The sequence below is a fragment of the Myotis nattereri genome (assembly GCF_964212035.1).
Source record: "Myotis nattereri genome assembly, chromosome: 1".
Taxonomy (NCBI): Eukaryota; Metazoa; Chordata; class Mammalia; order Chiroptera; family Vespertilionidae; genus Myotis; species Myotis nattereri.
In genome coordinates this window covers 154,165,639-154,182,399 of record NC_138075.1, presented here as the reverse complement: position 1 = coordinate 154,182,399, position 16,761 = coordinate 154,165,639, and the positions used below count along the sequence as shown (strand labels likewise).

The 16,761-nt window shown below is 36.6% G+C and overlaps 1 protein-coding gene across 2 annotated transcripts in view; it reads right to left on the bottom strand.

Annotated features, from left to right (window-relative positions):
- Positions 1 to 7,019: 7,019 nt before the first annotated feature.
- NET1 (neuroepithelial cell transforming 1) overlaps positions 7,020 to 16,761 on the bottom strand; it is a gene marked incomplete at its 5' end in the record, with an annotated part of 57,300 nt that continues 47,558 nt past the window's right edge. For both annotated transcript variants that reach the window (XM_081093922.1, XM_081093923.1), the window contains 9 exons: positions 7,020 to 7,864; positions 8,330 to 8,516; positions 9,418 to 9,588; positions 10,018 to 10,275; positions 10,998 to 11,074; positions 11,212 to 11,308; positions 11,641 to 11,703; positions 12,053 to 12,220; positions 12,651 to 12,758. In XM_081093922.1, coding sequence (XP_080950048.1) covers positions 7,458 to 7,864; positions 8,330 to 8,516; positions 9,418 to 9,588; positions 10,018 to 10,275; positions 10,998 to 11,074; positions 11,212 to 11,308; positions 11,641 to 11,703; positions 12,053 to 12,220; positions 12,651 to 12,758 — 1,536 coding nt within the window. In that variant the 3' untranslated portion in view covers positions 7,020 to 7,457. The remainder of the gene's footprint in view (positions 7,865 to 8,329; positions 8,517 to 9,417; positions 9,589 to 10,017; positions 10,276 to 10,997; positions 11,075 to 11,211; positions 11,309 to 11,640; positions 11,704 to 12,052; positions 12,221 to 12,650; positions 12,759 to 16,761) is intronic.

Sequence of the window (16,761 nt, the reverse complement as noted above, 5' to 3'; positions counted from 1 at the left end):
GTTATTATGACATGTCTTGGTGTGGGTATTTTGGGGTTCATCTTGCTTGGGACTCTGTACTTGTGTAACTTTTTTCTTCCCAATATCTTGGAAGATTTCTGTCATTATTTCGTCAAATAGATTTTATAATCCTTGCTGCTCTTCTTATCCTTCTGGCAGCCCTATTCTGCGTGTTACTTCATTTCATGTTGTCCCAAAGCTCCCTTAGGCTTTCCTCCTGCTTTTTAATTTTTTTCTCCAGTTGCTGTTCAGATTGAGCTTGTTTCTCTACTTTATCTTCTAACTCACTAATTCGGTCCTCTGCTTCTTCTAGTCTACTGTTGAAACCTTCCATGGTGTTTTTGATTGTAGCTATATCATTTTTCATTTATTCCTGATTCTTGCATAGGTTGTTGATTCTCTCATCCATCCGGTGAATGAATTGTACAACCATTACTCTGAATTCTTTTTCTGTCATGTTGCATGCTTCAATTTCATTAATTTCCTTTCTTGGAGACTCCTCATTTTCTTTCCTCTGGGGATTGTGTCGTCTCCCCATTCTGACTATCTCCAGATGGTTCAAACGTTGAGTTGCATGTTGCATGGGTCTGGGCCATGTGCAGTGGGAGCTTTGCACCACCCTAGTGTCACTGAAGAGCTCTGACACTAAGATGTGTGGTTGTGGTGGGTTGGTGGGAACCTGGCTCGCTCAGAGTCAGTGTTACCAGCGCTCAATGTGGCCTCGTGTGCGCACTTAGAATCAGGTACCCCGCCTGCACCATGCTGAAACAGAGACTCCCCTGGAGTGTGTTGAAAATCAGAGCCCCCTAGTGTGTGCCAGGAGTCAGAGCTCCCCAAGAACCCAGTATCAGAGTCTCTGTTGTTTCGTGTGGCCTCACATTGAGAATCAGGGTCCCTGTGTGCACATGCACCAAGAATTGGAGTCCCTGGCTCTTAGTGTGAATGCACAAGGAATCAAGGATCCCAGGTGCAGCTGATAAGAAGCACAGTCAGGTCACTGGTGCTTGGTGTTGTCCCCCACCAGGAGAATCGGGGTTCCGGAGCCCCTGTTGTGGGGAACAAGCCCCCAGTGTTCATGCACTTCCAGGCCAAGACTCCTGCAGCCTGTGCTGCAGGGAACAAGCCCCCAGTGTTCACACACTTTCAGGCTAAGACTCCTGTAGCAGCACTGAGGTCCGGGCGAGGGGTGGGTCTATCAGTTACTATGGTGCTGCCCGCGAGCTTGCAGGGAAGGGGGATGGGCTCTGTTACAGAGATCTGCCACAGGGATGTCTGGATTCTTGGTGTCCCTGGGTCTGTAGCTGTGGTTGCAGGTCTCCGTCCCCAGTGGCTGCAGGGTTCTGGTTTGTGTCGGAGACCAGACTGGGTGGTGCTGAGGCCAGGATCTTAGTCTCAAGCAGCTCTGTTTCTCAAGATGGTGTGGTCTCTGTGCCCACGCTGGAAGCCCAGGAGTGTTGGCGCTGGGAGCGGGGCTCCGCTGTCTAAGACAGCCCGGTTTTGCAGCCCCTTAGAAGACCTATAGAATCTAATTGTCCCTAGCTCATACACATGCACACCACATACGTCCACACACTCCTCTATCACTCCCTCACGCCCTCACTCTCTCTCCCTCCCTACCTTCCTGCTGGTCGCCATCTTCCTCCATAACTTCACCTATTATCAACATCCCAAATCAGATACAGTGGAACTTAATTTCTCAAACTTAATTTGTTCTGGATGGCTGCTTGGGAAGTGATTTGTTTGAAAACTGAATCATTTTTCTCCATTAGAAATAATGCAAATTGAATTAATCCCGCCCAGACCCCGAATGATTCTGTTTTAACCTTTCTTTTATATAGTACATGTCTAATGTACTATCTATATATATAAAAGGCTAAGTAACTGACCATCTGTCCATCCAACCATCTGACTGACCCACTGGCCAGTACATATGATGTGCATTTGCAATTTAAAAATAAACGTTGACTTGCACGTGTGTGATACATATAAAGGTTTCACTGATGCCAATTGCACTTGTGTGTTTCAATCTGTCATTGTCGATCATGAATTTGGTTGACACTTCTACTATAGAGAAAGGGCAAATAGTGATATTAAAATATTTCTTCCAATTTCCTTTCAATGTGCATGAATCTGTGCACTGGCCCACTAGTTTAATCTACGAATAAACACTTCTTTTTAAAAATTTATGGAACCACCCCCTCCTAGCCTTAAAACAAATTTTTCATATATCACTGCCACCAAAATACTATCACTGGCTAACTGCTTTTCTTGTATCCAATCAACAATTTTTCTACCTAGTCAATTGCCTGTGATTTTTTTTGAGCACTTTCACACCCGTAGATACATTAGCACTCTTTATGTTTTAAAATTGTGCTAATCATATATTTAGCCAGCAACAAAAGCATTCTCTCCTTTGTTTGTTGCCTGAGAGATGCTTTTTGTCATGCGGAGGTATCAACATGAAAGGGTGGCCAGGTTAAAAACTGAAGATTTGGTTGTCAACCAAGATATTTTTTTCTGTGAACAACTTGGTTGAGAACTGAATTGTTTGAGATGGAAGAAGTTCTAGAAATGAGGTTTGTAACAAATGTCTATTTGTTACAATCGATTCACCCGAAGTCCATAGTTGACATTAGGGTTCACTCTTGGTGTTGTAAATTCTGTGGGTTTGGACAAATGTATAATGACATGTATCCACCACTAGTGTCATATAGTTTCACTGTCCTAAAAGTCCTCTGTGTTCCACCTATTCATCACTCTCCCACCCTCAATTCCTAACAGCCATTCATGTTTTTACTGTCTCTACAGTCTTGCCTTTTCCAGAATGTCTTATATTTGGAATCATACAGTGCATAGCCTTTTCAGATTGGCTGCTTTCACTTAGTAAATGCATTTAAGATTTTTTCATGTCTTTTCATGGCTTGCTGGTTCATTTCTTTTTAGCACTGAATAATATTCCATTGTCTGGATGAACCACATTTTATCCATTCACAAAGGGCATCTTGTTTGCTTTTAAGTTTGAGTAATTATGCATAAAGATGCAGGTTTTTGTGTGGACATGTTTTCAACTCCTTTGAGTAAATATCGAAGAGCATGATAGCTAAATCATATGGTAGGTTTTGTAGTTTGGTAAGAAACTGACAAACCATCTTCCAAGTGGCTGTGCCATTTAGCATTCTCACCAGCAACGAATAAGACTTGTTGCTCCACATCCTCACCAGCATTTGGTGTTGACGGTGTTTTGGATTTCAACATTCTGATAGCTCATTGTTGCTTTAATTTGCAATTCCTTAGTGATATGGTGTGAAGCATCTTTCCATGTGCATAATTTGCCATCTGTACTAGTACATCTTCTTTGGCAAGGTGCCCAGGTCTTTTTCCTATTTAAAAAATGGTTTGTTCACTTTACAAATATTTTTTCCCTAGTCTTTGGTAAGTGGGATTTGAATGTTTTCTCACTCACTTCAGGCAATTTATTTTTTATAATTTTCTGAATTTTACAAATTTTCCATAATACAAATGTATACATTTTAGCATCAGAAAATGTAACTTTTAAAGCGCTAACGTTTTACTTTGATATTTTATTATGGCCTGACTTCTGCATTGGAAAGATCATCTGGCTGTGATATGGTGGTGAGAGTGAAGTGTGGCAGGCAGTTAGGAGGCTGTTGCTGTTTTTAAGACCAGAGCTACTGCAGCTAATACTAACTTGGAATAATGAAAGTGATGGGCAATGGTAGGATTCTAAATTGTGGAAGTGGAGTGACATGGCTTACAGATGTAGTAGTCATGGGGTAAGAGTGAGTTAGAAGAATCAGACTGGATGAATGGTCATGACATTTACTGAGTTAGGAATATTAGGGGAGGAAAGGATTAGGGATGGACAGCAAGTTCTCTTGGGTCAAGTGGGCATGTCAGATAGGCTGCTGGGTAGTGAGTCTGGAGCTCAGGGAGGTGAGAACTAAAGATATAAATTTGGGAGTTGTTGGGTGTTGGTGATGTTCAAGTCATGGGAATGGATCAGATGTCCCAGGAGCATAAAAAAGAAGTCTGGGGACTGAGGCTTGTGGCTTTACAAAATTTAGATCTAGAAGACAAGTGGCCAAAGGAGAGAAGATGCTAGGAAGGTAGAACAAGGAGAAACATGGGAGCACAGGAGTTGGAGGAAGTGGTATTTTCAAAAGGGAGGGGTGGTGGGTTTAGTCAACTTTTCTTAGAGGAAGTTGGAGAGTTATGATGCAGAATGAGCTGGGCTGCTGGGTAGTAGCATAAACTCAAGATGGTTGGGTCCAAGGTGAAGAACAGACAAGGTCTTCCACCAGAGGTGGATCCCTGAGTGGTGGTAGCCTAAGGTGGGATTGGGGTGTGTGTGGGGGGATCCTGGGGTGACAAGCATGTTTGGTTCAAGAGCTACAATGCAGGGTTGGTACATTTCATCTCAGCTTTGCCACATACCAGCTGTGTGACCTAGGGCAAGTCACTTGATGTTTCCTGATTTCAGATGCCTCTGCTGGTAAGGAGGGAATCAGAGTAATGATCAGTCTAACTTAATTAATCTATCTTTGCTTGCCCTGCTCAGTGAAGGAGGAAAATGAAAATATTTTCACCTGCCCCCAGCAGCAGCTATGGAGAAATCGGAATTCCATGGTAGATTATCAAAATTATTTAAATGTAGCTAATTTTGCCTTACTTTCTGGTCTATTCAACAACACAAACATTACCAGATATTTTAATGCTAGTTCCTTTCTTAAGAGGCAGGAATGTGGTTAACAAAATGGTCTTTACTGGAAATTCTCAGGGTTGGGTTTCATGGAATTACTTCATTGGGTGAACTGGAAACATACCTTTCTCTCTGCTTCATTTTATACAGTTGTGGATCCATGTTTGTGTCAGAGAAAAAAGGGTAGGCAAAGAAAACAAGTAGTGGTAGAGGGAGAGAGACATTGGGAAAAGAAAAGTAGAGAAAAGGGCGTGTGAATTAAACCAGAGTCAAGATTAGTCTAATACTACTGCCAAGCTGTAATGAAGAGGATGTTGAGTGTCAAATTTAGGCAAAAGGTTTGAGTTTCTATGAGATGGTAAACAGCAAACAGCAAAGGCAGCTGTGTTTGATCAACATTCTGGCCTTACTTTGGAAAGTGAAGGCTGGGGGCTTGGAAGGTGTTAAGAGGTTGAGAACTTGAAACTTACTAGATACCTGCAATTCCTTAAGTTCTTTTCCTTTTTTAGTGAAAAGTTTCAAACATATACAAAAAGATATGCAAAGACTACAATGAATTCTCAATATATCTCACCTAGCTTCAGAAATTCTCAGCTTATGGCCAATCTTATTTTATTTTTAGCTCCAACTATTTTCCTGCCCTGTAATTTTGAAGGGAATCCTAGAAATAATACAATTTTATCAATAAATATTTCAGATTTTGTCTTTAAAGGTAATCAGAGTACTACTGTTAAACAGAAAAATAAAAGTACTGAACTTCAAATATCCAGTCAATAGTGGATATTTGATTGTCTTGTTAAAAAAGTTTGTTTGATTTAGGTTCCAATTAAGTCCATACATTGCAATTCTTTGATATGTCTCAAGTCATAGTTAGAAACCTGAGATACCTAAATTAGAATTTGAAATTAATCAAATTCATCAGAATGCTTTGCTATTAGCCTTACAATCACATCCACAAAGTGGCCAGATATTCAGCTGTCTTCAACTCAATTGCTGTTTGTGATTATACTTCATCCTAAATGGCTTAATAAGATGCACAAAATGACCTAACTAAATCTTTCTTATTCATCAATTAATTGCAAAAGTTTATGTATAATTTTTAAAAACTTTTGTGAGGTCTGCCAGTACTTCATCTTACCAACATATTCTGGCAAATGTCCCCCAAATATCCACCAGCCAAGAAACCTTTAAGGGTGATTGTTTGTGTGCTTTTTTTAATTGTATAATTCATTTATACAGAGAAATCATTTGGATTGATCTATATACAGTCTTTTTCAATTTCCACTTCCCCTGGCCAATTATAGTTCACATACCAATCAACATTTACTTGAATTGATAACCATTATAAATTTGCCATGACACAGGACGTTTAGTTCGCAATTACAGACTAGGATCTCATTTGAACAGGAACACTTTATAATAAAAGATTAATAATCAGTCTTTTCCCCCCTCTTATGAATAAATTCACCAAAATTGATCTAATATGGTCAAAATTTCAACATATTCCATTGTCTTTTCAAACCCATTATTTGCAGGCATTATAAACCAAGGCAAATAAAGTCCACTTCCCCCATGCCTTCTACAACTTACTACACACCCTCAAGTTTAGCTTTTACTATCTCCTTTCACATTCTGGCACAACCAGATAGCTTTCCTTTAAGACAAAACTACTCTCTTTTCCCTCATTTTTTTTTTTAATACTTATTACCAGTCAACTGCCTTCCCTCTTGCTTCTCAGACAACACTAAAACTTTCAACAAAATTCATAAGGTGGTTTTTCTTTCAGTAATCTAGTATATACTGTCAGTTCATGTGTGTTCATCGCCTCAAAATGCTACACTTTAAAAATGGCAATTTTCTTAATTGGCTCAAAAACAGTATGGCTTGGTTTCACTTGGTAAAGTTAATATGATTTAAAAAATATATATTTATATATATATACACATATGCACACAAACACATTTTTAAATCAAGGAAACAAAATACTTTAAAGACATGCCAATCTGAAAGGCATCAAAGTAAAAAAATAAAAGCAAATCCTAAAAACTACAATAAAAAAATTAAATAATTGGCAGGTTAAATGAACGAAAATGAGGAATGTGTAGTGGAAAAACAAACTAACATAAAGCATTCCAGTTGATAAAATGGAAAACCTATTACGTTTTATGGTTTGTTTTCCAAGGAACTTATGTTTCAATGTAAATTCTGAAATATTACATGTATTCCATGTAAACTTTAGATGCCAAAGTTAAAAATTCAAATTCTGCACACAAAGCTTATCAAAATAACACTGGTAAAATCCTAGTATTTGCAAAATTTTAAGTTTTGGCAAATGCTGTAAATTCCACAATTGGTTAGTATTGAAAAGTCATGATGAATGCAGAATGAAGAGAAAACCCATTTCATAATATTTCATTTGACTGAAAATATCAGGCTTGAATGTTCTAAATAATTTTGAGAAAATATCTGGGGGGAAAAAAAGGATTGCAGTTTAACAGCAATCTGTGTATATATATATATATATCTTTAGCTGCCTTAACAAAAAAAACAAAACAAAAAAAACAAAAACAAAAAAAAAAAACAAAAAAAAAGGGAACAACCACCAAAACCAACCAAAAACATAGAAAATGTTAAGACTGGTATTAAGTAACCCTGCAATGCTCCCATGCTCACATTACAAGATAAAACAAACTGTACACATTTATAAATAAACAGTTTCTCCACTAGTTAACACTCTTTATACCAAAGTCTCTTTCCGTTTGCCACTAAAGTGGGCTTTGTCCCTTGATTTTCGGAAGCCGGATTGTGTTCGGTGTGCTTTGACACTCTTAATGTTGTCTGCGGCGAGCACTGGGGAGCCACATTCTGAAGTATCTCCATCAACTTCCACCTGAGTCACACTCGACACCGTAGATGACCTTCTCTGGGCTCTGATGTTCCCGGCGGCAGGGTTGTTCTCTTCATACTCCTCATGGAGCTCTGGCAAACCTTGCAGCTCAGGTGAACTAGTAGCCTGCTGGAAAGGGGCAATAGCAGTGCGAATACAATTGAACCACTGCTGTTTGTGGAACACATCATTTGCTTGTAGAGTGTGTGACTGGCCCGGAGAGGGATCTTGGAAGCGAACTCTAAAGATATTTTTAGCTAGAGAAATAAAAATGAAAAAAATAAAATAGCAGCTTTAAATAAATAAAAAGATTATTCTAGATAACATGGTCCTACTATCTTAATAAGGGTGCTGGTTATCCTATATAATAAAAGGCTAATATGCAAATTATCCCCTTGATTGGGAGTTTGACCAGGGGGTGGGGCCAGTCAACCAACCTCCTGTGTCCCCTCCCTCCAGCTGGACCAGCCCCCTAGTTTATATAATATGCAAATCAATTAGGTAGATACATGATACAAAGTTTATACATGACTTATCAGATACACCTGCAGGTGTTAGAGCAGCAAAGCACTTTACACATTAATGAGTATAATAGTATATATAGGACAATGGAACCTATTTCATTTCTAATTTTTTGTGTAGGAACAGAATTCTTAAAGATTAAAACAAAATATATTTAGATTCTGAGTTTGTTTAAACTGTTTTAAAGCTAGTATTTTTACCTTTATCTGAGTTGCTGAAAGCCCCTCGAAAGGATCCTCCCATTCTCACATCTCCGTCCTGTAGGTCTTCCAAGACCAGCTCTTGGACTGGGATAGGCTGCCGGTAAACCTGGTAAGAGTGACGGTCATTTCGTGTAACAGGCCGGGTCAAAACCAAGATGTCTTGAAACAGGAAAATGTAAAGTTTCTGGAGAAAGGGAAACAAATGCTTCTTAAGTATGGCACTTGGTGACTGTAGGTGATTGCAATCCACTGTTAAAATAACTTGATTTGACATTAATTTCATCACATTAATTTACTAAGATACCCTTACAAATGACCCCATAGAGATGGTTATTCAAGGCTATGCATATTCTACACAAACAGCTTTTCTAATCTTAGACTACATAAAACCTTTACAATTGGTGTGTAACATTAGATTAAGCAGTAGCTGAGTAAATGCTACTCCCCACAAAGACCTGATTATCAGTAGTAACATGACTAGAAACACCATTACTGTATTCCATAGTTTTCTAACAAAGGAAGAATTAAAAAATGCAAGCTGATAAAAATGTTAATTAATGGTTCTGCTTTGTCACAAATAAAAAAATCAGAGATATCACACTTCAACTTTTTCCAAAAAGAACCTCAACTTATAAACTGAGCTTTTGGAAAGCACTTCATGAAACAAAAATACTATCTATCCAAGCTTAAACTTAGTTCTAGCTGGTGCTTTTGTAATTATTTAAAAAATAAGTTTGCTTTCATTCAATCTGCTGCAGAAATGTGTTCAGTAGTACTAAGAAAGACTTCAATCACTATAAAATAAACTCTACATTTTTTGAATATTCTTTGTTATTAAATATTATGAAACTAACAATTTATTTAGAAAGGAATCTCCTAGCCAAACAAGTTGATGACTTATGCATCAAAACGAAATATTATTGATTCTCCACTAAGGCATTTAAGTAATTCATGAGAAATCATGTTTGTTTATCAAATAACATGAAATAAAGACCAGTAACCTTCTTTCATTATGTGATAAATTTAAACAGGGCTGGAAAAGAAAAATAATAGCTCACTTTATATTAGCATTTAAATGCACTCACATGTCCATTTTTGTTCTTCAGTTCCCCGTGACAAAGCAATACTTTGCTTGCCTCAATTCTAGGATCCTTCTGCTTTTCATCCAGATATTCCAGTTTGTCAATGTAATATTGGCATTCTGATTCGCCTTTCTTCAAGTTGATATCAGAGAGAACGCCTTGTATTATCAGTACCTAAAAATTATCAAAATATTGATGAAGCATTTTCAGCTTACTAATTTATCCTGCTCCCCTATAAGGCTAAAACATCTTTTAAAATGATAAAATTTTAAAGCTTACAGGGACCCTAGAAGTCAGTAAATTCAATCAGTCCCTTCATTCTATATATAAAAAAACAGCCTCAGCCAAATTGGGTGATTTGCCCCAAGTCACATAGCTAGCTAGTGAAAGAGATCAGATTAGAATCCAGTTTTGTGATTAAAATATATTACGTCTCTTTATACTATGCAGTGCACTACGATACTGGGTACTAAAAAAACAACAAAAACACTTCACTATGCTGGTGTAATATGCATTAAATTTGTGAGTATCACTGTAAATCTTTCTAAGGCAAGCTAATATATAAATTTGCAAAACATAAGTGTCATGTATTTGACTACTTACAGCTTCTTCCAGAAGCTGGACATCAGGATGGTCTTTTGGAGTATGTCTAAGAATTTCTTTTAACAGTAAAGGGTATTTGACTAGGCGACTTCGAGGAATATCTAGGAAGCTCCAAAGATCTAGTTTTCGACTGAAGGGAGACTCAAGACATCGCTGGAGAAAGTCCTGGACTCTTGGATCTTGTTTCTTTTGATCAAGAAGAGCTTTGGCTGCTAGCTGGTTACTACAATAGCCTTTGTAGGCATTCAAGCCTGGCAACTACAGAGTAATTAAAGAAAACAAAGTATGGTAAGTTTCTGTTACGATTTAGTCCATTAGTAAGCCTGTGAACACGAAACACAAAAACTACAGCTATTCTTAAAAGTTTTAACAAGCTGTGAAAATTTTCCTGCAGGTGACAATGGGGGAAGGACAGTGTTTTGGGTTGATATCAGAACACCCTATTCTGATAATTTGACTAAATTCAACCAAAGACTCATGACTTCCCCCAAATTCAGTTAGATGCTATTCTTCTGTATTCCCAGGACACCTGAGTGTTCCTCTGGCACATTTGTCACCAACCCTGAGACTTTTATATAGTTGACAGATATTCTTTCACTAGATTTTAAATGTACAAACTGTCTTTCATCACTGAATCTCCTGTGATCCCTCCTAGAACACTGCCTAGTATCTGGCAGGCACAAATGTTAAGCAAAAGAATGAAACAAATAATTAATGACATATACTGTGGGGATTCTGTCCAAAGAGGGAATATATATACATACATACATATATATATTTAAACTATCATTCATGAAGTATTTGTTTTTTAAACAGAGACTATACTAGTAACTTCTTATAGCTACATAAGTTTGTTCAGTTTTAATGTCTTATCTATTTTTATAATCCAGTTACTGGATCAAATCATCTGATATTCATAAAAAATGACAAGTATAGAAAATATGTAAAAAACTATCTGAAGCAAACAACTCGCTACATACCCAGTTCACAAGAATGTCACCAATCTGCTCTATTGTTCCAGAAGGTTTGGTTGCTTCTCCTAATCTTGCCAACAAATCTGAAGTATAAAAAAGTAGAAATACCAATAGTAGGCTTATTTTTAAAGTACTTCAGCATTAAATTAGTAGTTTAGATGCAAAATTATCTGTGTTATTACTGTTCAGATACTAATAAAAATTAAGGAGCATGTTTTACCTTCATGAAGAGGTATATAAGCATCCAGATCACCAAATATTTGTGTTAGTTCCTCTTCTGACATAATAGACAACTTTAACATGGGGTCATGGTAGGCCTATTAGATAGGAAGAAATGTGTCACACAAAGATATTGAGCAAATAAACACGAGAGGGTCTGTATTTGAATGTAATTATTCCTTTTTCTTAAAAACTAGCGGGGAATTCTATTCGTTACACATAAAAGACATTAAGGTATATATTAATCCCCAAGTAGATGCTCTTACTGATATTCATACTTGAAGAGATGTGTTTAATAAATCTCATCTAAAAAAAGTATTCACTAGTAGGTATTTTCTACTTTTCTTCTTGTAAAGGTTAAGAGAACTATCCTTTAGAATTTGTGAAATATTTTTAAAAACTAGGGCATATAATAAAGTTATTTACTGACCTTTCTTGCAAGCTTGAGATCCTCAATTAAATCCTGTTCACCTCGAGACATTTCATATATTGCCTAAAAAAAAGTCCAGCAAACATGAAAGGTCATTCCTTTTTTGAGAAAAGAAAATTATATACAATTGATATTTAGAACACTGCTTTTTAAAGTGACTCAGTCTGAAATCTGTAATTCAGAATGGAATCTCAAATAAGAGGCTGCCATGTTTCATAATTTTACCCTCTCCTTAAGAGTTGTTAAGTTTGATGACCATTACCCATCAAAAAGTGCTACTCGGATACAGAAATGCAAGTTGATTTTGTCACAGGCATTAATTTGCTATTCTTCTTGCAAAATACGTTTAAAAAATAGGGACTATTTTAAAAAATATAAGTCAATAAATATGGCCTACTGGATGCCAGCATACCTCCTGACGTTTAATTTCTTTGGTAGTTAAAGACTCCTTCATGCTGACGTCTAACATCTCTGACCACAATACACTACTTCTCCTTTTAGCAGGTGTTGGGACTGTTGATCTGCTAGACCACTTCTGGGCAGAAGCTGGAGATCTATTGTCACCACGAAGGGTAAATGACTTAAAAGAAAACAAACAAACAAAAAGAGGTGGATAAAAGAGAAAAGATTTGGAAGACACAGTAATTATTCCCTTTTCTTAATAAACAGACAAATTAATACCAAAGTTCTGAGAATTTCTCTATGCATAAAAGAGCCATTTATCCAAGCTTTAATTTATCATTTTAAAGTATTTATCAGCCAAAATTACTTTTTGGGAAGAAAAACAATCCAAGACTAAGATTTGATATAAGATACAAAGTAATAAAATGAAGCCACATTAGTATGCTCTGGTAACAATATTTCTTACCAACATATTCCAAAATGAAAAATTATGTTTAAGTATAATAATATAAACCTGTTTGTACAACTCAAAGAAAAATACAAATCTGAGGCTTCTGTAAAATGTCCCTGTCACTGCATTACTGCTCCCCATCCCCTCCCTCACTGACCTGTATTGTTTGACCAAAACGTCTGACTGCTCCATTTCTTACGGGAGAGATTAAATTTGCCAAGGATGTGACCCGAGCTAGAGGTCGAACTCTTTTATTGCTTGGCTCCTGTAAAAACAAATACAGATTATGTTAAAATACTAAGAATACTTATCTTATATAATAAAAGCCTAATATGCTAAGTGTCCGGTTGATCAGTTGGCTGTTCAACCAATCAAAGCGTAATATGCTAATGATATGCTAAGGCTGCTCAACCGCTCGCTATGACGTGCACTGACCACCGGGGGCAGACACTCAGACTGGTAGGTTAGCTTGCTGCTGGGGTCTGGCCAATTGGGACTGAGCAAGACGGGCCAGACACACCCTAGAGCCCTCCTGCGGTCCCTCCCTGGCTGGCCAACCTCCCACATGTCCATCCCTGGCCCCAATCATGCACCGAGGGGTCCCTTGGCCTGGCCTGTGTCCTCTTGCAATCTGGGACCCCTCAGGGGATGTCGGAGAGCTGGTTTTGGCCTGATGGCAGAACAACTGGCCGCTATGACACGCACTGACCACCAGGGGGCAGACGCTCAACGCAGGAGCTGTCCCCTGGTGACCAGTACACTCCCACAGGAGGGAGCATCATTCAGCCAGAAGCAAGGCTCACAGCTGGCAAGTGCAGTGGTGGTGGCGGGAGCCTCTCCCACCTCTGCAGCAGTGCTAAGGATGTCTGACTGACGGCTTAGGCCCGCTCCCCTAAGCCGTCAGTCAGACATCCCTCAAGGGCTCCTGGACTGCGAAAGGGCATAAGCTGGGCTGAGTAACCCCCGCCCCTTCCCCAAGTGCACAAATTTCGTGCACCAGGCCTCTAATTAAAAAATAAGTGGTATAAAAAGCCAGTCAAATATCTGAATTATCACTGGGCACATGACAAATATCATTAAACAGAAGAAAAACTAAAATTAAAACAAAAAATAAGTGGTATAAAAAGCCAGTCAAATATCTGAATTATCACTGGGCACATGACAAATATCATTAAACAGAAGAAAAACTAAAATTAAAACAAATTAGATTCTAAAACCCTATAGAACTTCTTAGTTTAATATAGAGATTAACTTTTTAAAAACCATAGTATTATGAAAATTATCAAACATACATAAGAATGGAGAATAGTATAATGGATCTCATGTGCTTATCTCTCAGCCTTCAACAGTTTTGGTGGAAAAATTTGTTTCATGTCTGCCCCTACTGGAATATTTTAAAGCAAATCCAAAACTCTGTATCATTTCATTCTTAAATACTTCATTTAGTGACTAGCTTTTAAATGAACATGTATGACACTGGAATGGATCATAGGCGTGTTCAAGCAGAGGCAGGGGTCAGTGGTTAAGAGCATGCAGGCTCTGGAATAAGACTAGGCCTAAATCCTGGTTATAGCACTTGCTAGGCAACATTGTGGGCCTCAGCTTTCTTATCTGTTAAATGAAGTTAGTATTAGAACTTCTCTTATAAAGTTGTTATGAAGGGTAAATAAAATATGTTTAAAGGGTTCAGATTAGTGCTTGAAACATACTAAGTTTTATTTATTACTAATATTTTTTTCTCAGAAATATTTCCACTTACTATGTAAATTCTGGGATTTAGAAATAATTAGATCTTCTCTTAATTTATTAACTTAAAGGAAAATAGAGAGACATGCAGAAGAAATACTTATTTTTCTACATGTATTATTTAAAAAATAACAGTATATAGCAAACACATCACTTATTCAAGGATCTCACAAGTTTACTAATTTTACTGCTAGGAAAATGGAGGCATACCATTAGGTGACTCATACAACTATTGAAATAAAGGACAGATCATAAAACAGGCCTATCGTTTATGTCTATGGAGTATAATTATTTGTTTGTATTTGATGCCTTTGACAATTGTGGCATCTTGACAAAATAATTTTGATGGGTATTCAGAAGGATCTATAATTAAAAATTTATATTAAAGTTAGCACTTAAAAATAAAAACTACCATTTAAAAATGATGGATGAAATTTTTTTTTTCTAAAAATTCTTTGATATGACTAAAGTCATACAAAAAAAGTAAGGGCTGTGGAAATTGAGTAAAAATAATCTCTTAAAGTAATTTAAGAATAAACTGACAGAAAGAGTTAAAATTCTCTGGAAAGAAACTTATATGATTCAAATAGTCAAAGAAGCAATTAGACTTATTAAAGCTACTACATATATTATCAACCTTTTTCAATATATATATATATATATATATATATATATATATATATATATTGAAAAAGGTTGATTATATATATATATATATATATATATATATGAACAATACCTACTAAAGTAAGGAGACTTTGTAGATAATCAATTCAGGCCTTTGAAGGCCTTAAGAGGAACTCTAGACCAACCCTCCCCCACCAAAATAATTAACTCCAAAGTAAAACTTTGACTATAAAGCCACTAATGTGCAAAGGTTAAATGAACTGAAAAAGAAACCTTCAAGATATGTTGTAAAATGACACACTGTGTGGCTGAGGACATGTGTGAATGCCTTTACAATATACATCTGTGCAAGACAGAAGTGACACATGCATGGGCAGAAGGTCTAACATAAGGCATTCCTTTCTATTTAGTAAAGACAGAACAAAGAATCTTCTGTTTGAATGGAGATACAATTACCTCACAAAATAAGATATGCCAACATTAACTAGAAACAAAGCAGATGTCAGAAATTCTGTTCTACTTTTTGGAAAAAGGTTAATTCCTCTTCCTTGTTTAAAACATAACAAATTTGACTTCCTAGTAAATCACAAAATATTTAATTTCAATTTAAAAGTCTATGGAAAGGTACTATTCCCAGGAATTTGAAAGGAAAAATTAGTTTAGCTAGGAAGAAGATAATATTTGATATCTTATTACATAAGATCAAATTAATGATAAAAAGTCTTTATAGGGTCAGTTTACTATACAACTATTTTCCTGATAACTCAAATTATGTGACATTTAAAACTAAAACTACAGAATTTAGATTTAGATAATTAAATGTAAATATATCAAAAGCATCTTTCTGAAACTACTGTGGATTTTGTTTATGCAGTCTCTTTAGGGTGGCAGGATATCATGCTAAAGCAGTAATCTGGTGGTTAAAAATGTTCCACAGTCCTTTAGAAACCCATCTATAATCTCACTTTTTCACAAAGGATATATTAGTCTTAAGAGTTTAATCTAATCTAAGATGTCCAGGTAAGAGTGCCTAGCTAGCTCAGTAAGTAGAGCATGAGACTTAAAATGTCTTGTTAAGAAAGTATGGTACTAAATCAGGAAATGTGGGTGGTGGCGGTGGGGGTAATGGGAGGACACCTTTGTACTTTTCACACATACTTTTGGGGATCCAAGGACATACTGAGTGTTTGACAGAAACAACACAAATATTTAGCATATATATTTCAAAAGTAAAAAAAAAATTAATGAATGACTTGGAAAGTGTGATTGAAATGTGAAGATGTAATACTGAATTATGATTCATTACTAATTTCAGGATATATACACTATTTGAAAAAAATATAATACAAATACTTTTGTGGAAAAGTGATATGGATTGATTAGGCATTCATGAGTCACCCAGAGGACTGGGACGAAAATCTATCTTTTAAAATACAGGTTTGGATTTGGCTCATGTGAGCTACAACCAGAAATAGTTTTCTTTAGAGATTCAGATGAACATATTTAATTCTCATAGATTGGTTAATAAAAACCTAAACATTCACACTGTTGAAAACATATTTTGAAGACAAAGTTTTTCGAGAATTGGTATCAAACCTACCCTTTGCATAGATATCAAACCTACCCTAACGATGCAGGTACAGTGTTTGGAGGTGATGAAGGAAGAGAGGGGGCAGGAGTCTACCTATCTTATCATCACTCAAATTAAGGCTTACATAATGGTTTTGTTGCTGCTGTTGTTTAATTTTATTTGGAGTGCTGTTAACAGCATTATGGTGACTACAAGAAGCTTAAAAAACAGGTACCAGATATTGAAACTATATAGCTCTGCAAAAGACAATCTGAAAATCTATGTGAACAAAGAATACCAAGAAGTTTTACATGCTAAAGGAACT